Consider the following 23,728-nt stretch of genomic DNA (forward strand, 5'->3'; position numbering starts at 1 on the left):
CAATATGGCTTTCTCGGGGAAACCAATGCTAACGCTGGACAGGTCACTATGGGAAACACCGGGGCGGGAAGGTCATGGCTCAGCTTCCTAAAGCTAAGCCTAAGGGAAGCGTAGGGTTAGTCTCTGTGATGGATTCCAGTAAGTTCTAGCTTTGGGAGGTAAGTAAGCAGTAAAGGGGAACATGAGGAAGAAGAACAAACACGCCTTGAAAACAAAAGAGATGAAAAATCTAGAGTCTGAAACCCATCTGCCTTTCCTTTTGTGAAAGTTTCCACAGACCACGCTTCAAAACCTGAAGTTCACATGGCAAATGACAATAATATCTGCCCCAGAAAAGAAAGAGCTCTCAGTAAGATGAGCTGAGGTTTTTTTTTTTTTCTTTAACAAATGAAGTTTTTTTTTTTAAGTATTACTTTCAGGTCTGTTGTTGGGTTTCGTTACTGTTGAAAAGGATGAAAATGTCACATCAATATACAAGATTTGAACTGAAAACTTTGCCTGAGACCCTGTAATATGAAGACAAACAAGAAAATGATTGCAATGGTCTCCCCTAAGGAAACAATTTTAAGTTTAGATATTATTACTAGAAGGGGAAAAAAAAAAGACTATACTACACTATACTCACCATCTCTACAGTGATTCATAAGATATTTATAAGGACAGAAAACACCATTACAAGTACACACTACGTGAACACTTATCACATTTTAAAAATCTCATATATGCATGTTCAGGATACAAGAAGATAATAGAGGTTACAGCTTCACCAATCTCTGTAGACATATGATCCGCTCTCATTAGAGTGTGATTATGAGTACTGTGAACTGGGAACTCTTCAAATGGTATCAGCTAAGTGTAGTCTTAAAAGCAATAGCTCTAATTGGCTCACTTGCTACTTACCTAACCTGCATGTATCAGAAACTTCTGTACCTACAGTGACCTAAAAAGTACAGTGAGTATTATGGTTGCTTTCTCTTCAACTCTCTACTTCTTTGATTCAATGGCTACAATGGGCATTGACTATAAGTGAAAAAGTGAAGAGTAAAAACTGAGACACTGTCTTTCGAGGGTTTGTGTCTGATATGTGTAACACATGGACAGAACCAGAGTAAGTCTCAGTTTCCCAGACGTTGAGAGACAAGGTAACTACAGCTCGTAGAAAGACATTTGGAAGAGAAGACATATGGGATGCTGATGCTGGACCACGGTGTTCGACGTATGGAGAAACCAGAAGGGCACTCTGGTATGAATGTATGATATCAGGCACAAATAACATGAAGCAGAGGTAGAGGAAAGGACCCAAAGAATTCACAACTATGGTCATTAAAAAAAAAGTCAACTGAGGGAACAGAGCCGACTCTTCATTGAGGTTCTCAGCTTGCAGAGAGAAAGCATGCGAGTCCTTGGCGTATTTGAGAAAGCTGCTCCAAATGATGGAAACAGAGCCCTAGTCATGAATGGAAATGGGCACTTCATCACCTTGGGGGTGTCTGAATCCACCAGCCTCATCTTATTGAAAACATTTTCTGACCACTGCCAACCCTCCAGAGATACCCTGCCCTGAACTTTGTGTGCCTGAACGAAACCACGACGTGGCTCAGATGAGTCCAAACCAACCATCTGGTTATCCTGCATCAGCCTGACTGGCCTCACCGGTGACAATCACAGAGGATGCTGCTCTCCTGACCAACTCATGAACATCTGCGTGTGACTTCACTGGGAGGTGCTCCCCTCATTGACTCGAGCCTGTGAGGCAAACCCCACTGGAAACTGACGGCGTGGACGCGGGCAAACCAAGCTCTGTCCAGCTCTTGGCTGCAGCATGCAACACTATGTCCTACTTTTCTAAATCATCACTCTCATGCACGGGTATGAACCGAGATGTGGGGAGAAGGAAGACGAAAAATGGGCAAACAGCTATCAGGGGAAGGCAGAGAGGAGAAAGAGAATCAAGTCTGGCCATCCCATGCCATCAGACTAGCACTGGGTGCCTAGTTCCAAATCCTTCACTGGCAGTTTGAGTCCCAGCGAAGAGGTCCCCAAGGGGTCGATCATGTTCTTGTAACGCTCCCCACGGTGCTGAGCTAAGAAGGGACCCCAGTCCGGCTGTGGCGAGCACACCAACTTCAGCCTCTGCAAAGAAGCCAAAGACACACAGGGTCACAGAAGCAAAGCACCCTTTTCCCCCAGACACTACTCACCCATCTGCAAACTGCATGTGACCACATTTGCCAGAATACCTCCTGGAACCAAGAGGTCCTCAACCAGGAGAAGCAGTTAGGAAGACCAGCCCCATTCATTAACAAGGCCAGGAATGCGTTACAGAGGACACTTAGTTTAGTTCACCTGAAATTATTTATATCACCCTGCAAGCAACATTACAGTTGCTCAGGATTTGCTGTGCACAAGATTAATAGAAGATAAAGGGCCCAGATTCTAATTATACATTTTTTCCCTCCAAATGGAGAGGATCCACAAGCTGCTCTCTCTGCTGCCAAACACAGTCTGCAAAGGACATGTACTCAATTACTTTGTTCTAGTCTCAACAGTGAGTTGTTACATCAAAATAATTGGATTTTGTTTAGCATATTTCCCAAAAGTATATAAATGGCCAGGAAAAAAAAAAAAAAAACCCTCAACCCCAAAGATACAATGCCAAGAGTGAGCAAAGATTTTAATTATCTGTTGACAAAAGTATACGTTTCTGACTTGGTTCAAAAGTGTGGGTTCTTGCAGAAGAGCTAAAAACAATGGGAATGTCTCTAATCCTTCAACTGAACGTTTCAGGGAAAACATAATTTGACCAGAGCATTTTCTAGAATAAGGAAAAAGAAGGCAGATTTCTGACTACATCAGAGGGAACAATGATGTGTTTATTACCTATTAAAAAGAAGCTGCTTCTTATAGCTGTTAGTTTAATCTCCCCCTTAATCATCAGTTTGCAACCTTTGTGTCCCAAATTAACCATAATAAATTTATATTGCCGCCTCATCAGTTTAGAGGATTTCGGCCTAAGACAAGAGTAGCAGAGGCTAACGCAGCTTCTGTTCAGAAGGAAAGAGGTTACTGGGTCAGGGAGTGGGCATCCACCTGCGGCCAGAGCAAGCCATCCTTGGCAGGGAGGGGACCATGTCAGTGCACCTTAAGGAGACAACAGGCAGAATGTCCTGCGGATGGAACCTGGACCACTGCTTCAGTAAGAAGGCTTCTGCTTCTCCCTCTGCCAACTGTGTCCAGCTTTAGTCCAAGAAAAACAAAGGCTACCTCCTCATCGCACTCACATTCCTGTGGCCCATTCACTCGTGCGCTCTCTTCCCATCTGCTGTTCCCCTCCCGAGCCCGCGTGAGATGTTCCAGGGCGCTCTCTTCCTCCATCTGGCTGACGGAGAGCAAACCCCACACAGCTGTTCCTCACCACCCGCATCTCCACGTGTGTTTCTTCACCTCGTTCTCATCCAGTGCCTCTCAGGCTTGAATTCGCATCAGAATCACCTGGGGGCTTGTTAAACTATGGCCACCAGAGACCCACATCCCCAAGATTCTGGTTCAGCAGAGCAGAGTTGGAGCCTGATTATTTACATTTCCAGGAAGCTCCCAGGCTTCCCTGCTAGCTCAGAATCTGCCTGCAACATAGGAGACCTGAGTTCAATTCCTGGGATGGGAAGATTCGCTGAAGAAGGGAATGGCAACCCACTCCAGTCATCTTGCGTGGAGAATTCCATGGACAGAGAAGACTACATACAGTCCACAGGGTCGCAAAGAGTCAGACGTGACCGAGGGACTGACACCCGCACTTTTACTTTCGAGCGCCCAGGTGGTGCTGGCCCCTGGGCCAGGCCCTGAGCAGCACTGATCTGGTCCGAAACAGCAGCCCGCTGGACCTCCAAGACAAGGCAGCACTGATCGCTTCCTAGCACGTCTGAGCACTCGATTTCTCAGGAATAACAAAAGCCTGACCACACTTCACCGGTGGCTCAGCAAGTGGCTGTCCATCCTCTCTGGAGTGAGGCAGGGAGTTTTTGCGTGAGGAATGGGAAATGGGTTCAGCAAGGGACTAACTCAGACAGGCATCACCTCATACCAGCCATGCCCTGGACCTTTCATTGCATTCTGCGGGCATGTTACATTCTACGTGACACACTGACCCTCAGCTACGCCTAGTGATTTTAAATGTGACTGGTAATAGGTGTTTGGAGGGAGAGGTGCCTCTGACAGAGAGAAACATCAGGAAAGGGGCGATCTGCTGTGTGGTTAACAACCAAATGCTGGGATTTAAACTCTGGGTGAAGGGAGAGGAGGAGGGAGCTCTTGGAGAGAGGTGACACCCTGACCACTTATTTTTCAGAGCCGTCACTGCTCTGAGGAAGAACACAATAACAGCTCAGCCTGCCGATAGGCGGAGCCCCTCCATTCGAAGAATAACACATAATAAAAACAGGTTTAATAGAAACGATAGCAACTGTAACCACTTAATCACCCAGTCTCCCGCTAGAATATGTTTACCAAATCTTTTGTTTTTTTTTTTTAAAAGCACAGAGCGCTCAGAGCTTCTCCCCTGGGAGGGAACGGCAGGCATAGGAGCTGATACAATTACCTCAATAAATCTGCCAGGAGCCAGGTGCATTTTTATCACAAACATGATCGGGATCCAGATAACGGAGCAGGCAAGCATGAGCCATCCAAGCACCATGGACCAGTTAGGGTAGCGGTAAGAGCCATAGGTCATGGGCTCCCACTGGTAGAAGCTGAAGCAAAGGATAAACTGGGAAGAAAAAAGACGCGCACATGTTAGGTGGGGACGTGAGCATGCCCTCAACAGTCAGACCCCTGCTGTGAGCTGCCTGCTTCCATACCTATTATCTCATTTCCCCCCAGGATGATCCTGTAAAGGAAGTATTATGACTACATTTTCCAAAGGAAAGAACTGGATTTCAGAGATGAACTGACGCACACTGAGGTGCTAAAGCGGTACTTGCCATCACATAAAAATTCAGTGATGCATGTGGGTGTCTGTACACTCAGAGGGGCTGCGAGGACGAATTTAAAGCATGTACACCAGGGTGACTGAGGGGTGGAGGTGGGAGAGGGGATGGCGTGTGGTTTTAAGGGGCTGTCTCTGCTTTCTATAACCGATAATCAAGCCTGAGTTATAAGGGGGAAATCCACTAGGTTAATGTGAAAAACTAATTGAATCTACTCTGCTTTCACCTTGAATAGGGAAAGGACCATCTCCAGGAGCTGCCTCTAAAGCTGGCCAAGTGGTCCCCGAGCAGCGGCTGAGCAGGAAGTTTGGTTCTATAATCAGCGCTGGGACAAAGAGAGGGGCGGCCCAGCCCCCCTCAAATGACACAAGGTGGATGGCCTTGCCACAAAATGGCGAGCTGGGGACAGGCTAATCTCAGCTCTACCACTAACTAGCTGAGGGACCCGTAAGTCTCAGACTTCTCTGCTATAAAACGGATCTGTTTTACACCGGGTAGACACCCCAGGGGTGTTCTGGAAACAACAGTCTGCTATTTACTCAGGGGACCCCTCTCCCTTCTTTGTTGTTGGTTTTTTCAAAAAATGTCTTTCTTGGGCTGAGCTGGGTCCTAGCTGTGTCTCGCGAGATCTTCAGTTGCAGCATATGGGATCTAGTTCCCAGACCAGGGATCAAACCCCGGCCCCCTTCACTGGGAGCATGGAGGCTTAGCCACCGGACCACCAGGGAGGCACCGCCCCCTTCACTTTTAGGAGAGGTCATGATGCGTTTTCAGCACTTGATGCCCCCTCACCACGCATTTTCGCAGACAACAGTGATGAGAAACCTCTGAAAACTCGGTTAGAGCAGCTGCAAAGGAACAAAGGAACAGATATGTTGGGAAAACAAACTAGGCACCAGGAAAGACGGGAGAGGGGTCCTAATGGCTGTGTTGGGGGCTGGAGGAAATGGAGTTCTCCCCTGTTTTCAAGCCACCCAAGGCAGCCTCTGCCTAGAACAATGCACCCGCCTACTTCCTCCCTCCTCCTCACCTCTCTTGTTCTATCTTAAGCAGTAAAAGAATTACCTGAAAATGATTGGGGGGAATTATGTCAGGAAAGATAATACATGGAAGTGTTCTGGAAAAGTGTATAGCATTGTACAAATGTAAGGCATCTTTATGATTGCTGCAAAGCCCGGGCTGTCGGGGCAAGTGATTATTCCAATGCAACAGTAATTCAATATATGGATTCAAAGCAGCAAGAGCCTGAAGACAATGGCTGAAAATACTGCTCCTATAAGAGATATATCTACTCTAGACCCCCTTTAGAACACTTGCCCCTAGAGTTATAAGCTTTATTAACAAGTCTATTGGAAATAGGGCTTAATGTAATTATGGTAAGTTGCTCCATTTCATTTACTATATAAATAGCAATACATCTGCTTATGTGTGCATAAGTCAGTAACATGATCTGCCTATGTATACAATAATTGCATGCAGAATATTTATAACTCTATAAATTCATGAAGGCACATATAAAAATGATCAATTTTATTTCAGGGGTTTTGAAGTCATTGAAACCCAAAATCTCAGCTCAGTCTAGTCTCCTACAAGATAACCGTGTTACAGAAGGGTAAATGGCCAAAGAGGAAGGGTTAGGCTTGGTCCTCTGATACCATTTCCTGTTACACAGGTATCATATCAAATTTATCTGTGTAAACTTGTTCTTGCCATCAATTTCACCCTGCCAAATCAGTTTTGATAAAACCCTGCTCTCAGATGAACCTGGCCATGAGAAAGGATAATTTGGCCATGGAGCCAGGTCCACCTGACATTCAGCTGATGGCAACAGAAGGTGATGCTGAGGATGGAACTGACCACTTCATCTTGTCTCTAGCTCCTAAACACAGGAGGAGGATTTGGAGGCAAATATCTACTGGGACCTTGCCACAGGTTTCTGTGGAGAGTTTTATAATGGAAACTGAGTAAAGCACAGCACGGTTGAGGCACTTACTCAAAAAACATAGCCAGTCCCCATTATCCCTTTTCTCTGAAATTCTGCTCCCAAAGAAGACTGGGATGATTGTAATCCAGAATCGGCCAAACTCCACTTGGAGATGAAAGCAACTAGGCTTTCAGAAATATATTAGACGTGTGTTGCTGCCACTGCTAAGTCGCTTCAGTCGTGTCCAACTCTGTGCGACCCCATAGATGGCAGCCCACCAGGCTCCACTGTCCCTGGCATTCTCCAGGCAAGAACACTGGAGTGGGTTGCCATTTCCTTCTCCAATGCAGGAAAGTGAAAAGTGAAAGTGAACTCGCACAGTCGTGTCCGACTCTTAGCGATCCAATGGACTGCAGCCCACCAGGCTCCTTCATCCATGGGATTTTCCAGGCAAGAGTACTGGAGTGGGGTGCCCTTGCCTTCTCCAAGAAGTGTGTTAGACAGGTATTATCTTAAAGCCTCGATAGCCTTGGATTCGATTCTTATTCTGCCCCCTGCAAGCTCTGTGGCCTCAGGCAAGCTCCTCAGCCTCTCCAAGCCTCAGCACAGGCCTCTGTAAAGTGAGGAAAGAATCACCCAGCAAGCAGGGTGGTCGGGAGCCTAAAAGACAATGTTCCTAAAGAAGCTGCCTGATGCTAGAGCCCCACCAGTCATCGTGTTGATTATCACTATGTGATATGTTTCTGCAGAACAGAGTAAGATTCTTTGAAGCTTAATCCGTTCTAAGACAGGAGGCAAAGGTGAAAAGAATCTGGGACAGATTCTAACTTTGATTTCACCCAAGAATAAGCCGTGTGTAGCAGTAACAGGAGGATCTGGCGAAGCTCAGCAGAGATAAAAACAGCAGAGGCAGACGGGAGCGAGGGCGGGGGCGTCTCCTGTTTTCCTCTCGGTAGCTGGCGAAACCCATCGGTCCTGAATTCAAGAAACTGAAAAATCTGTCTCAATCCTTTTCAGCTCTCACGTCCCCGGTCTGGTGGGACTTTTCAGACAAACTGCAGCCTCTGGTAGGTGATATCAGATACAGACACAGACATGCACACAGATGTGGCTTCTATATAATGTCTCCTGTCAATGCCGAGGGAGGAAATACTGAATGTGTTCTCTGTCTAAACTTCTTTTTCTGAAAGAAATTGAGCTGTTTTGATTAAAACACACTTTGTGACAGTTTGGGGGTTGTTTTTGGATTTTTGGTTTTGTTTTAAGGAAAATATCTGTTTTCTTTACTATTTTAGTCATGTTCCTTTAAAGAAGCTGTTATGATGCAACGAAACAAGGGTCTTAATCTGGTTTCTAGTGCCCCCTGCTGGGCTTAGCAGGAACTACAGCCAGCTTCCTGCAGCCTTTGACCACAATCCAGGGAGGAAGAAAGACAAGGTCTCTTGACAATCACTGTGCTTAGAGAGTGGATGAAGGCAAAGCCGGAAGCTAAGCCGCAATAAAGGAGCAGGTGACAGGACGTGCATGTGAGTCCCTACGCAGATTTACTGGCACAGGAAGGGCTCTGATCTTTAAGAAGATGAATGTCAGATGATCTTAAAATGTCATCATCACACTTGAGGATGGTAAGATAGTCCTCAAAAGCAATAAAGATGAACAATAAAAGTCTAACTTCTGCTATACGTATTAGTTGCATAGTGGCTGTGTTGAGCAGTGTTTAAAAGTTCTAGAGACAGGCTGCTTGGGTTGAAACCCAGGCTGTTGTTACTATTAATAATTCTGCAATCCTAGGCAAGTCGCATAAGCTCTGGGTAACAGCTTCCTCCTCTGTAAAATGGAGATAATTATAATACTAACCCCACAGAACTCCTGTAGGGGAGAGACGAGATGGTACATAAAAAGCACTGTGCACAAAGGGTGGACCGTAGTTAGCATGTGGGAACTGTGATCACACGAGGCAGACTGATATAATGGGAAATGCTCCCGAGAGATGCTCCAAGCCAAGCCTGAGTCCTAGCTCTGCCCTCCACCCCTCCATCAGCCTTGAGCTTTTGGGCAGGGTGCTTCACCTCTTTGAGTTTCAGTTTTCTCAGCTGAAAGACAGGAATGATATCCATCCTACCAGCTCCCCAGGCTCATCTGTATGTAGGCACACGTCTTGTTCAACATAAAGCATCGCATATGTATGCAAGGTGCTGCAGGCATGATAAACCATGCAATCCTTACAGTTAAAATGGTCGGAGTCACAAAGGCCCAGCAGACTTTCCAGAAAATGTTTGGCTGGAATCCAATCATCATCTCGATATCTTCACAGAACCTTTGCAAGCCTGCAAAGAGACAAACGGAGATGGAACACGAGGTGTGGTGGCAGGGGGTGAGATGGGGCAGGGGACAGCAGGAGCGCCCCTCACTCACGTGCCATTGGCTGGGATGGCCCCCTCTTGCTGCCAATATGACCCCTATTATGTAGGAAACCATCAGACAGGTGACTCACTGCTGGGAAGATGAAGGCAAATGGAATGTTTAAATAGATACCAAACACTCTCTGCAGTGAAGTTCAACGTGAGATGTCATCCCACGGTGCCAGCTAGAAAGCTCCATCCCAGCCTAACCCAGGCATCTCCATGCTGCCACAGTCTGACACAGTCACCTGTGTGGCTGTTTTCATGGGTGGGTTCATGGGTTCAGCAACCAACTCTGGCAAACCCAATTACAATCATGATCAATAAGCACAGTGTATTATGAAAGCCTTGGGATTTCAAGGGAGACTCACCGTATGTTGCTTTTTATCCCCCACCCTCCCGAGGATGGGCTTCCCTGGTGGCTCAGCTGGCAAAGAATCTGCCCACAATGCGGGAGACCTGGGTTCAACTCCTGGGTTAGGAAGATCCCCTGTAGAATGGAATGGCTACCCACTCCAGTATTCTGGCCTGGAAAATTCCATGGACTGTATAGTCCACGGGGTCACAAAGAGTCAGACACAACTGAGGGACTTCCAGTCACTCCCAAGGATACTCTTCCATGAGTCAATTTATCTCTGCTCCATGGAAGATGATAAGGGCAAGCAACAACCAATGTGACTTCCATGTGGCTATCACCCAGTTTACTGAAACTCAAAGGATTGTGGTCTTCTTGGTCACTGATCAACGTAACTATGTAAAGCAAAAAGCAGACGAGAGTTTTCCTCAGGGCCCCAGATAAGCAGCATCCATTCTTTGAAAAGAAAAGCCACAGAGAATTTTTGAGGAGGAAGCAGTTTCTTGTATTGTTTCCTGAGCTCACCAGAAGTGAGGCTGTCTCAGAACTGGAGGGTTGCCATGCCGAAGAGACATGAAAGGGCCCTGAGTTTGAGCCCCTTCATAGTCGGCAGTTCCGACTGGTAGCCCCAAATAATGGGCCACTGCCGGCAAGAACTGCACACTCGGAGCAGCTCTCTGACCATCTTTGGGTTTGCCTGTGTCTCATTCCCCATCATCAAACTCCTTCAATGACTGGCCTCTGGACACTAGACCCTCTGGATGTAAGGGAGGGTTAGAACCAAAAAAGAGATGAAAGTTAAAGATGAGGACCTCAGATGACCCTATCTGCAGGGCAGCAATAGAGATGCAGATGTAGAGAACAGACTTGTGGGAAGAGGGGGTGGGACGAGTGGCGAGCGTAGCAGTGAAGCACATGCTTCACCACGTGTGAAACAGTGGGGATTCACTGCGTGACCAGCGAGCTCAGCCTGGTGCCCGGTGACAGCCTGGAGGGCTGGGATGGGGAAGGGGGTGGGAGGGCGGGGACACATGTATTCCCATGGCTGGTTCACGTGGCTGTATGGCAGAAACCAACACAACATTGTACAGCAATTATCCTCCAATTAAAAAAAAAAGACAATGAGGACCTCAGAAACCCATGTGAAATCCTGAAAGTGGGACTCAGTTCTTCAAAACAGAAAAGACTCTAAAATCTTCTGTTTTCACTATCAATCCTGTTACCAGACCCTTCCTCTCCATTAAACCATTCTCCAAGGAGATGGTGGTGTGCAGCTTGCCTAGGAAAACTGATGTGACAGGGTTCAAGGTTAGACTGAGGAAGACGCACAGAGCCAGCCTCCTACGGGAGGCAGGGGTGGGAGGAGAAGTGCTCAGGTTCCCCCAGAAGGGATGGAGAGCTGGGTCCAGACTGCAGGAGGGGGTGGATGGTGGGTGCCCAGTTTCAGCAGGAGGCAGTTCGATGCCCAGGAGCAGCCCCGGAACTGAGCAAGATGACTTGGGCTCCAGAGTTAGCACAAGCCCTGGAAAGTCAGCCTCCTCCCTTCCCATGAGGGCTTTGGACGCCTGCTCCTACGGGCTCCACTCCAGGTCCCGTGATGGATCAGCCTGATCTGCCACTGTGGCCTAGGAGATGCTGCCCAAGGGCACCAGTGGGAGCCGCCAGGCAAGCCTCCTGCCTCTTGCTCATCCCTGAGTCAGGCGCTCCAATCCCTCCATCCCCTATCCGTTCTGGCCCCCACCCAGCACAGCCCACCCACACCCTGACTCACGCCCAAGCCCCCACCAGAGTCCCTTACTGAGTCAGTGGCTAGGCCTTTGTTCTTATGGCCTCCTTTGCCTGCTCTATCCTCCCTACAGTCCCTCATCAAGGCTAACGCTAGATAGAGGAATTGGTCTTGGAGCCAGGAGCTTGTGCACAGAGATCTGCCTGCTGCACGACCTTGAACCTGGAGGGGTAAGAGAGCTGCAAAGGGATCAGAGCAACAGCTTCTCCCTGAGCCAGCAGAAAAACAGCAGGAAATAAAAGCAGCGGAGAACTCATAGCTACTGTTTTAGACTCAGTCACGCAGACCTGGTGCCCAGAAAGGGGCTACCACAAGCTCCATATAACCAACCAATCCTGAACCGTCAGTCAAGGACCTGCCTCAGCAACCAATCACTTTCGCCCGGGCAACTTCGAGGCCTTTGTCTTCACCAGCCACACCCTTGCCTTTGGTCTGAGTATGGTCTTCCAGGGACTGCTCTCCTCGCTGTGTGGCCTGGTGCTGAGAAGGGTGACATCCCTGGATTAATGGTCTCCTATTGCTATTTTGAACAATTTTTAACATGGGGTTCCAGATTTTCATTTTGCCCTCAGCCTCACAAATTAGGTCTCCAGCCCTGTGTGTACCTCCAATTATTCTCTTACGGTTAATGTGACGTTTTGGCTGCATCCCCTGGAGCCAAAATGCTATGTGTGGGCTTAGATTTTCCCTGCCTCGGTTAGCAATAAGCTCAATACTAAGCCTCAGTCCCTTGCTTTCGTTTATGTCCTTTTATTTCTGAAATGCCATCTTCTCGAGCCCTTTTCTGGTTAGTCTGGCCCTCCTTTATCTCTGGGCAGCCTTAGGGCTCCCAGCCAGGTAAGAGTCATTGCCTGCTGGAAATAACATCCCTCACAAGGACGGAGAGAAAGACAGAGTGCGCATGGGATATAAAAAAAGTCAGTCACTGACCAACGTGGAAGAAAACAGATCAAGACCACGGAGCACATTGTGATCTGCAGGAAAAGCACAGTGTAGAGCCAAGCAATTATCAGGCATGAGGGCTCTGTGGCAGCAGGTTAATGCCAGGGTTTCTCCATCAGGGAAGTCCCTGTACTGGCTCTCAGGAAAGTACAAATCACTTTTACAAAGCGACTCTATTAGGTAAACGTCTATTAAAGAGATTGTTCCTACACCAAACTTGGGGAGTTCCACTTCTCTAGCTACCACAAATCTGGATATTGGCCTTTGAAGAGCATTGTCTTGAGGGCCTGAATCAGCTCTTTTGACCTAAAGAGAAAACTTGAAAGTTGTACCCAATGTATTTTAAATGTTTGAATGGCAACCTCTAGAATCTAGACTCTAGAGATCATTAGAACCGAGAAGGAAACACAAATCTCTGCAATTTGTCTGCCTCTTCCTCAGATTCAGCAGCCAGGATGATCAAATCAGTCAAGCTCATTTCCTTTCTTCATGGGTTCATGTTGAACTTCCTCACACTAACCTGCATTTGTTTGGGGGCTTATCATCTCAGTAAAGAATCCACTGGCATCTGGAGCATACATTATATATTTGCGCAAGCTTTTCCTTTCACCTCTAATAACGACGTTCGCTTCAAATATTTCTTCTAAGATTCCCTTCTTAGAATTCCCTCCAGGTCCAAATCAGAGGGTCACACCCACATGTGACAATACCAGAGTCAAGTTCAACCTGAGCTTAGCACAGAGTCCACCTAGTCCTGGGAGCTGGCCCAGCACCAGCCTTCTAGAGCCCAGGTAATTGCCCGGGAGATCCCCCTAGGAAGGCTAGCAGAGCCCAGGGAAAAGCACTCGGGATTTACTTTTTCCTTCGGAACCAAAAAATCTACCAGCAGATTTATATGAGGGCTGGGAGAGAGAAATTTAAGTCCTAAAAACAGAAATGTTCAAAGGTTTCTGTTTTAACGGGTGCGTGTAAACCACACTCAACAACCCTGTTTTATTGGAAACAGTCATGCAAACGTGCCTTTTGTGGGCAATATCAGGGAGGCTTCAGACAGTGGAAGAGGTCAATGAGGTGGCTACCTACACTTGGGCCAGTGCCACAGTGAAGTGCTTTCCTGACTTTGCCAACAGACCATCTGGCAACTTCAGCTTATGTGTGGACCCACAAGGGCTCGAGTTTCCAAAAGAGAGCCCCAGAGGCCTCTCCGCAGTAACTCCTTTGGTATCTGGGCAAAAAGTTAGGATTCACTGTGGCAGACTGGCCGGGTTTCAGCCACTCTCTGCTCAGGTAGGAAGCTCTTTGAAGCTTTAGCCTAAATGCGAGTCTTCAATCACAGCGTCACTGCAGGCTTGAGGCTGTCTCATCAGCCCAAAGTGCTGGCAGTCTGGCCTCTGATGCCATCAGGACAGCTGGCATGCCTGCCCACTTCTCTGGCCAGAAGCTAAACTCTCTCTGCAGTGGGGATGTACACTCCAGCTGAGATAAATTCTTCTTCTGCCAATGCCCAACAATGGCTGCAGTGTTTTCCTGTTTCTGGGGCACCCAGATTTTACTTGAGAGGTTTCCTTTTTATATCTTGACTGCCCATCACCCTCCATTTTAATGTATTTTTCAGTAAAGCAAGAAGCTGCTGAAGCCCTGATGGGCAAGAGGCTAACCATTACATTAAAGGCAAAAGGCTCTTAAGCACATCGCTGCATCCAAGTGATACCCTGCCTTTCCTTTCGCCATCCCCTTTTGGTTTTGAAATACAGATGGGTCTTCTGACTTGGCATTTTTCCTCTGCAGTAAATACGGTATTTACTATAGAGGCCTTATCTATATTAGGGATGTCCCTGTGAGGTACAAGGACATCGGCACCACCTTGAACCCCATAAGACTGGCGGTCCACAGGAGGGGCTCAAGAGGTCACCCGGTGAGACCCAACCCCACCCCCAGCCAAGCACAAACACCTCTCTGGGAAGGGCAAAGATGGCATCTGCTAATTTTTCCTATTCTTCTTGAGAATGGCCCCACTGATTATAGGATGCTCGTTGCTATGGTGATGTTGCTGCTGCTGCTGCTAAGTCGCTTCAGTCACGTCCAACTCTGTGTGACCCCATAGACGGCAGCCCACCAGGCTCCTCTGCCCCTGGGATTCCCCAGGCTAGAACACTGGAGTGGGTGGCCATTTCCTTCTTCAAGGCATGAAGGTGAAAAGTGAAAGTGAAGTCACTCAGTCGTGTCCTACTCTTAGCCACCCCACGGACTGCAGCTCACCAGGCTCCTCTGTCCATGGGATTTTCCAGGTAAGAGTACTAGAGTGGGGTGCCATTGATAGGAAGGGTTGATTTATCAGGGAATTGGAAGTTTCTTCCTGGGAAAATCTGGGGTTGAGATCTTGCATCACAGGCTCCCAAGATGCTAATAAAGTCTCCTAAGAATCTATGATGGGGCTCTCCTGGTGGTTCAGATGGTAAAGAATCTGCCTGTAGTTCAGGAGACCTGGGTTCAGTCCCTGGGTCAGGAAGATCCCCTGGAGAAGGAAATGGCAATCCACTCCAGTATTCTTACTGGGAAAATTCCATGGAGAGAGGAGCCTGGAGGGCTACAGTCCACAGGATTGCAAAGAGTCGGACACAACTGAGCAGCTAACACATACACATACACACACACACACACACACACACAAGGATCTGTGAGGTTCTTTTTCCTCACTAGTATCAGGAGACCACCAATGAAGCTACTCCTCACCTCAAGCTGCATGAAGACTATAGCTACCAAGATCCTGAAATACTTTCACAGGTGCAAAGCAGTCTCCCTCTTCCCCCCTAGTCTGGCCACCATCCACAGACATTAAACAGTTACTTGTCAAGGGCATGTCCCAGTTCTAGCAGTTTCTGATAACAAAGTTTCACCATCGGTCATCTTTTAGATCCAAGTGATTGAGGCAAGCTTGGAAACAAAGGTGCAGCTCTGTTTCCTAAATAGCTGCAATGAAGCCTTTGCCTTGTCTTCTTAAAAAGGAGAAACCTGCCAGCCACGGACGCCTCAGCGACACTCAGTTTGGCCTCAGCATCCGTCTCAGTGGTTCCCTTACCGTACACATAGGAGATCCCCACGAGCTCAAAGATGGCGATGATGACGAGGGCATAGGAGGCGGCGTACGTGTCCACAAGCTGAAACATGTAAATTCCACCCTGGCAGGGAAGAGAGACAAGCAACATCAGTGGGCCTGGATCCAGGCTGTGTCCCACTTCCAGCAGCCAGTCCTTCCAGCCTGAGCAGGGTCACGTGCCAACAGGAGTCAAAGGATTTCCCCCTCCCCTGGAGAGGAGCAACTTAACTGTGGTCAAGTAAGCCAGAGGCCTTGCTGTGTTAGCAAAGCAGTCCCTTGAGAGACTCCCAAGCTCATCAATAGCACAAGCCCAGAAAAGTGATTTAACATCTGACTCTTCAAAGGCAGAGGTCACACATTCAAAGATGTAAATGTAAAAGGAGCCAGACTGCGTCATTTCTGCTTGAAGCAACAGATGGCCGTTTCTACCCATGCACCTGCATGTGACTGACCTCCATAGGACCCTCAGGTGTCGATGGGCAGTCCTCACACATCTGTCAATGGGCAGTCTTCATACATCCCCCTGTATCTTTACCCCACTCTTACATGAGGTTTAGAGACCATCTCCTTTCAATCCATCATTTTACAAATGAAGGAACCAAGGCCCAACGTGGTGACTTGAGCAAGGTCAAAGAGACGGCAAAAGCAATATACATATACATCAGGTGAGCAAATACTCATCTTCCCAGACACTCAGGACCAGAAGAAACTCCAGTGACTATAGATATTGTACATTACAAGTAATCAAGTGGAAATGCCTCTGGCCAGTGAAGCTGGATTTCCACGTATTTCATTTTCTTCAAGTAGGACACACCTGTCTCGTTGGCTCAAGAAGGCTACGTCTCAATTATGAAGATGCTAGAAGTATCGTTCATAGCCAAGGTGACATATTTCCCTCTGCGGTCAGAATCTCTAATGGACTGGTGCCATCTGCTTGGAAATGGCAATGGTTTGGCTGTTATTCTAAGGTCTGGGAGTTAAGAGCAAAGAGACGGAAAAGCCATCAGCCCCACCTGCAACATGCCCCCATCCTAAGCCTGTGCCCAGCAGGCGTCCTACCTGAGTGATCATTGGGAAGCCCATGATGAAGAAACAGACGCAGCAGCCCAGAGTAAAGACCGGCTTGTGAGTGCGCAGGTACTTGGGGAACTCGTCCGAGATGGAGGTCACGATGGTTTCGATGGTAGCGAACTGGAATGATGCCAGAGAAGGGACGCCTGAGACGCTGCCCAGCCCCACAGGCTCAAAAGAGTCCTCTGTGTCTCCCACCAGGCCAAGTGGCACTGGTATGAGGATTGCTCTTCGGGGTTGCTTTCCCTTGATGAGTCTAAAGAATCTTGCTGGGGTCCAACCCACAAGGTCAACAAGCGGAATCTAAGCAGGATGTGAACCTTAGAGCTATGTCTCCAGCCCCCAGAGACTGCACTCACATCCATCCACTAGGACACTTTAAGCTTCTCTTTGTATTCATGAGATGTAAATTCCTCTCCTCCCATTTACATCGCATTTGATCTTCCACTTGAGGGAAAAAAACCCTCCTTGCACCCAACTACTAAACTCTGAGCACCTGTCAGCATGATTTGTAGTAGTCTCAGCCCCAGAGCAATTTCCCTAAAATTGACTTCACATTATTCTCCCTTATGTGGCCCCACAGAAATCGCTTTGGCAAAAGGACACCAAAGCAGGAAGAACATAAGTAAAACTCGCATGGAAAAAGGAAAGGGAGAGAGCACAGCTCCTTTGCACCATCACCTAAGTCACCCACGAATGCAAGGTTATCCTGAGCTTTGGCCAGGTACCTCACCATCCCTACCCATCACTTCAGGAAACACTGAGATAATGCTACCCCCAAACCCTGCCACAGGCTGGATTACAGAGCCCCAGGAGAGGGGTCTTCAGAAGGAGGACTGGAGCAGAGGTCAAAATGGGACACTCACCATAGTGTCAAGTCCAAGAGTGAGGAGCATCAGGAAAAAGATGATGGCCCAGAAGGGAGAGAGGGGCAGCCTGGTTAAGGCCTCTGGGTAAACCACGAATGCAATACCTGGTCCTGGAAAGAACAAGACAGATGACTCCAGGCAGGTCCAGCTCCAAGACCCCTCTTCCTGGAAGCCCACAGGATCCTCTCTCCATGGCAGTCCTGAGTCATTTACAAGAGAAGCTGCTCCTTCTGTGTCCTATGTTTTCACTCCTCTTCATCCATTTCCCCAATTAGACCTCAAACTAATTGAAGGGAAGGACCAGAGGAATTAGGTCCACATCTCAGGAAACTCATAGGAGAGGCTCAAAAAGAGTGGCAAAGCAGAAACTCAGGGCCAACCCAACACTACGGCCAGGCTGTGTCCCATGCAAATAAACACAAAAACCTCCATGTCTATATTAATGGGTTGAGGAAGGATGTAATATTACCCTCTAGAACAGTGGAGATTTTGCTCCCCAGAGCATATACGGCAATGTCTAGAAACATTTTTATTCTCATAACCAGGATTTTTGATTCTCATAACCAGGATGTCTTGGAGGATGATTACTGGGGTCTAGTGTGTAGAGGCCAGATGCTGCTAAACATCCTTCAATGCACAGCCCCCACAGCAAAGATTTATCCAAGCGTGCTGAGATTCAGAAACCCTGCTATCAGGGTTAAACATTCCCAGAATGACATCATTTCCCCCTTTTGCTACCCTTCTTCTTAGTCACTCCTCCAGGCAAAGCCATGTATACAAAATGTGAATCAGTCTAATGCTTTTAGGATCTTGCCCTACAAAGGCTTGGTAAACGTGGGGCTGTATCAGTCCACAGGTAATTAGATAGGGATGAGGGAAACACAAAAGTTAAGAGAGTTTGGGCTCTAATGGCTAGACAGTTCAGGGTCCAAATTCAGACTCCATGACTTGTTAACTGTGCAGCCCTAGAGAAGTTAGTTCATTGCTATAAGCCTCAATCTTGCCTATCTGTAAAATGGGGATAACAATAGTTCTTCATAATAGGACAGTCATGACGAACAGATGAGGATGTGCAGGGAAAGCACTGAGACCAGTGCCTCACACATCAACAACACTCTCAGAATATTAGCTCTTAGGAGCAGACAAGGAACTTGGAAATTAGCAGCTCTGATCTGGGTCTTCCCAAGAATATCGAGTGTGGTCTTGATAGAGGATGTCTGAGCTGCGTTTTTCTCTGCTAAAACCCTGCCAGCCGTTCCTACCTGCCTCATGGCCTCACTGGGAAGATGGTTAAAGACGCGGCAGTTGTGAATTTCCCTGTAAGTAGAAACCTACATGATAATGGGCAGAGACCAGGGAATGTTGAGTAATCCACAGCCAGGGCACGTCTGGAAGCCAGAAATCGCAGCACCTGGAGTTTTTATAACTCAGTCATAACAGCCCTTTTTTCAAACTAGAATTTATCAGATTGTTAGCTCCTAATGTTGCCTAGGGCTTTGGGTATTTAAAATATAAAGCCTGGAATGCCTAAGATACCCTCACTTGATGCATTTATTGAACAGACAGTAGAAATAGCCTCTGAAGACTCCCTGGGTGAACCATAAAAGAAAACTCAGTATTAAGCTGCAGTTCAAAACTGGTCTCAAATGCAGCACAGCAAGGAGGCCAGTTCAGTTCAGGCTCCTAAAGTGGACAAGAAGGCCTTAAAATGGCCACTGCCGGAGGACCTCGGCTGATTGCTTTAACAGGATTCCAGCCATTTGGACATTACTGCCTTTTCAGGGTGGAGAAGGATTTCCAAATACCTGGCCTGTTTCTATTTTGGTGGCCTCCCTACTACACAGGGTAAAGGCATCATTTCAGAAAACTCCGTTTATCCAAGATGGCTAGCGAGTGGATTTTTTAAATATATGTTTATAATATTCTGCAGAGTCCAGGAAGAGGGACTGCCTGAGCCACAGCGGAGTTTTCCCTGGGTGAGGCCAGTGTGTCTGACAGAGGCAGAGTCCTGCCACTTTCAGCAAAGCCCAGGAGCTGGAGAGCAGGCTCCCCTGCCCCCGGGACGAGGAGACTCACTCTGCCTCTTTCTAGCTGCAGGACTTTAGATAAGACTTGGGTAAGACTCCGGACACACTTCAGTTTCCTTATCCATACAATGGGGATAATAGGTGGCTCAGAGGTTAAAGCGTCTGCCTCCAATGTGGGAGACCCAGGTTCGATCCCTGGGTCGGGAAGATCCCCTGGAGAAGGAAATGGTAACCCACTCCAGTATTCTTGCCCGGAGAATCCCATGGATGGAGAAGGCTGGTAGGCTACAGTCCATGGGGTCGCAAAGAGTCGGACACGACTGAGCGACTTCACCTCACCTTAATAATAGTACCTACCCTTAGGGCTTCCCTTGTGGCTCAGCTGGTAAAGAATCCGCCTGCAATGCGGGAGACCTGGGTTCAATCCCCGGGTTGGGAAGATCCCCTGGAGAAGGGAAAGGCTACCCACTCCAGTATTCTGGCCTGGAGAATTCCATGGACTGTATGGTCCGTGGGGGTCGCAAAGAGTCGGAGAAGACTGAGCAACTTTAATTTCACTCACCTGCAGGGAATCTCTGTAACGTTAAGTGTACTGATACTAGTGAAGGGCTCAGAATAATGGTCTGTGCTTACTGAGTTCTCTCCACAGCCCTTCACTCAGGGCTCTTCCCATGAACGGGGCCCAAAGGGGCTCGGCAGGCCAGCTACTCGGGCAGGGCCCCAGAGACCTACAGTGACAGCCTCCTTGGTCCTAGAGAGCCGCTGCAGACAGAACCAGGGGCTCTGGAGCCAGCATGGCCTGCAGCCACGGGGAGTGCTCACTCTGCTGGTTACCTGCTGCACATGTATGCGTCCTCAGAGGAGGCAGCGCTGAACCCTGTGCCTTTGGAAGCTCTGGCTTCCAGGTGACAGACAGATGGTGGGATGGTCCCTTCATCTCAATCAGCAGGCTTTCTGTACTATGAGCAGGCGAGGGAGCCAGGGCGGCACTTCCCAGTGGCCTGGTTACCGGGGAGTTACCACGCAGGCCCCGGAAATCTACACGCACTGTGCTCCCCTGCTGCGTCTGATCCAGCCCTGTTGCAGGTGGGTGAGCATCTGGGCAGCGCTCTGGGCAGGATTCTGACGGTGAGTCAGCACTCCCCAGGGAGCTGTGAAGATGGCTGGGAGATGCCTCTAACAGGCTGACTTCCCAGGAAGCTGCTTTTCTGAAGTCGACGCCTGAGAAGACCATGCCCCCTTCCCTGTGCCCATCGTAAGAGCAGAAGACGGCCTGGTCTCATACCAATCCACCCTCAGTCACCCTCAGTCTGATACAGCCAAGATTTGAGGTAGTGACTTTGAGCCTCTCTTAAAAGGAAGCTCTAAATAAAATGCTCTACTGTTAGGTCATTAGAGAGAACCAGCTTTGGGCTGAATATCAAAGCACAGTTACTAACGCCGGATCAGCACAGATGAACTCAACGTTCACTGCCAGTGTCACCTAGCAAGGAGGGCATGGGGCTGGCACCTAATGCAGGCCTGACCCCAAACCTCTGTCCTGTATTCTGCAGGGCCCCCATTATACCAGAGGAAATCAGACAGCCTGCAAATCACATACAATAAAGTATGTGAGTTCAAATGAGCAGGGTTAGCTGCCCATGGGTCTGAGAGAAGACTTCAAGGGCCCCTGCCTCTCCCCCGTGGGGGATGAGACCCACTTCTGGTGGGTCTGCTGGTAACAATGAGAAACTGCCAAGTACAGCTGCCCCTTGAGCAACACAGGTTTGAACTGCGAGGCTCCATTCATGGATTTTTCTCAGTAGTAAATATAAGACAGTCCACAGTTGGGCGAATCCATGGATGCAAAGCAATCTCAGATTCAGAGGAATTGTATCTACAAAGGACTGACTGATAAATTATAACTTGGATTTTTGACTGCTCAGAGGTTCGGCACCCCTAACTCCCGTATCTGAGATCTATCTGCGTTGTTCAAGGGTCCACTGTATGAACACAACATGTTAGAATCCATGAGAAGAGCTCTTCTCCCTGTTAGAATCAGAGGAAATGAGAAAAGTCCAGAAAGGGCAAATTCTAGAGGGAAACCCGGACCATTTGTGTGATGCTTTGTACATAAAGGAAAATAAAAATTTATTTGGGTTTTAGCAACTTGTGCCCCACATCCCTTTCCTGGGGTAGGAAAGCACTTGGAAGAATAAATTAACACAGCCATGTCTCAGGAATCACTATCTCTGACCACTCAGCCACTGGTTCAACTGGTTCACTGGTTCACAGCTCAGTAATGTCTCAAGAATAACAAAACACCTCAGACCTGCCCGAAAGTGGGGTAGGACCCAGCTGCTCCAGGTACCCTGCTGGCAGGAAATACAGACAGCTGGGTGTCACAGGTACCCTGCTGGCAGGAAATACAGACAGCTGGGTGTCACAGGCACCCTGAAGACAAAGCCTTCAGTTCTCTCCCCACCCGCGTATCCCCCACCCCTGCCACGCCCCTTCTCCCCAGGAGTTTTAAACTCTTCAACCAGGGAAGGGCATTGGCTCAGCTCTGGGACCTTTAATTTAGTGCACTGCTGCAGGACCAAAATCCCTGGGGGTTCAACAGTCTCTCCAGGGAGAGAGAACTACCCCCGATCCCCCAGGAACAAGCTGGTTCTCTAACTCTTGGAGGCTCACAGCGTGCTATCAGCACCACTGAAGTGGTGAGTCCCTATTCGCAGGGAGACAGCAGCCCACCACAGAGGAGAGCTGAGGCTCAGTTCTCTCCCGTGCTGCCGTCTGAGCCATTATCTGAGGTCTGGAGTGAGCTCCTTGAAGAAAGACAACTGCCCAGAGAAGCCACAAGACAGGCCCACAGTCTGGGCGGTCTAGAGCCCACAGACAGTCCTGTCCACTCCGCCCCGGCCATGGCCCCAGCCGCGGTCCTGACCCCGAGGCATCTCCTAAATGCCTGATCAGAGGGTGACCCCAGTGACAGACGATGCCACCATGAAATCCCTTCATCACCAAAACCCGCTCAATACACAAATCCTGCATAGAATGAGGCTGGGTGGAAATAAAAAGTTCAGTAAAAGTATTACATCTCTCTACAAAATACTGTGCTAGAAATATGGATTAAATGAGATTTTAAAAAATGATAGCCCTCTGTACACGCCACAGAGACCACGCAAGTGTTACCCATTAACAGAAGGATCACCTGGGCAGAGAGTAAGCATTTATCCCACATCCCTCCCTACACCGTCCAGCCTTTCCACCCGCTGGGGAAAACACCACAGGTCCGCATCGCTAACTAAGCAGAAGTCCCTGAGAGCATGTCAGACCTTACAACCTGTGCTTCGTCAGCAGAAGGCCGCTCTTATTAATAAGCATTAGCTCAGTGCCTGCAGAGCCCTTGGCAAGGGATGCCACCCTGCGGCCGGCTGAGGCCACACCAGCTGCAGGAGCGCGGGTTGGCTTAGAAAATCCTCTACATATGCCTAACAGGTAGAGACCTTACATAGGTTAGAGCTTAGCTAAAAGAGGAGAGGGACTGGGATTTTCCTGGTGGCCTAGAGGTTACAAATCAGCCTGGTAATGCAGGGGACGTGGGTTCAGTCCCTGGTTGGGGAACAAAGATCCCACACACCATGGGTCAACTAAGTCTGCGTGGTATAATGAAGACCCTGGATACCACAATTGAGACCTGGCACAAATAAATAAATATTTTTTAAAAGAGAGAGAGAGGAGAGGGAAGCAGGAAAGGGCTTTTATAGCCACCCCTCTAGGTAAGGACCGGCCGCTTCAGCTGTTCCGGGCCCCTCCACAAAGAGGGACCGAGGCTGCGCCCTCTCCAGCCCGCCCCAGAAGGACAGCTTCCTAGCACAGCAGCACAAGTGAGCAGCTCAGGATGCGAAGTGGGACCTGGCCCACAACAGCAGGGCGACGGCCGCACGGTACCTTGGTCGGCCACATTCTCGATGTTCACCTTGCGTTCGTTAGCCATGAAGCCGATGACTGAGAAGATGACGAAGCCGGCGAAGATGCTCGTGGCACTGTTGGTGCAGGTGACAATTAGCGTGTCCCTGGGGGGAAGGGACAGGTCCGTCATCAGCTGTGCTTTGTATGGAGGAAGGGACAGGGGAGGGACACACGAGTGTGTCGGTGGATACCTGTGCCTACGCCCATTTCTAAACAGGTGCTCGCTGTAGGCTGGTCTTGCTCTCTCTTATTCTCGAGGAAACAGCCTGACCACAGGCTCCCTTGGGCTGAGTGTATAAGCACCAGAACAAAGCTCTGC

The 23,728-nt window shown here is 48.6% G+C and overlaps 1 protein-coding gene across 1 annotated transcript in view; it reads right to left on the reverse strand.

Annotated features, from left to right (window-relative positions):
• The window catches only part of SLC6A5 (solute carrier family 6 member 5), a 53,605-nt gene continuing 30,934 nt past the window's right edge, over positions 1,058 to 23,728 (reverse strand). Inside the window, exons 10-16 of the mRNA XM_018043591.1 lie at positions 23,389 to 23,513; positions 17,426 to 17,538; positions 16,548 to 16,679; positions 15,471 to 15,570; positions 9,133 to 9,233; positions 4,595 to 4,762; positions 1,058 to 2,133 (exon numbers count right to left, since the gene is read on the reverse strand). Of these exons, the coding sequence (XP_017899080.1) occupies positions 1,978 to 2,133; positions 4,595 to 4,762; positions 9,133 to 9,233; positions 15,471 to 15,570; positions 16,548 to 16,679; positions 17,426 to 17,538; positions 23,389 to 23,513 (895 nt within the window). The 3' untranslated portion in view covers positions 1,058 to 1,977. The remainder of the gene's footprint in view (positions 2,134 to 4,594; positions 4,763 to 9,132; positions 9,234 to 15,470; positions 15,571 to 16,547; positions 16,680 to 17,425; positions 17,539 to 23,388; positions 23,514 to 23,728) is intronic.

The sequence above is a fragment of the Capra hircus genome, chromosome 29 (assembly GCF_001704415.2).
Source record: "Capra hircus breed San Clemente chromosome 29, ASM170441v1, whole genome shotgun sequence".
Taxonomy (NCBI): domain Eukaryota; kingdom Metazoa; phylum Chordata; class Mammalia; order Artiodactyla; family Bovidae; genus Capra; species Capra hircus.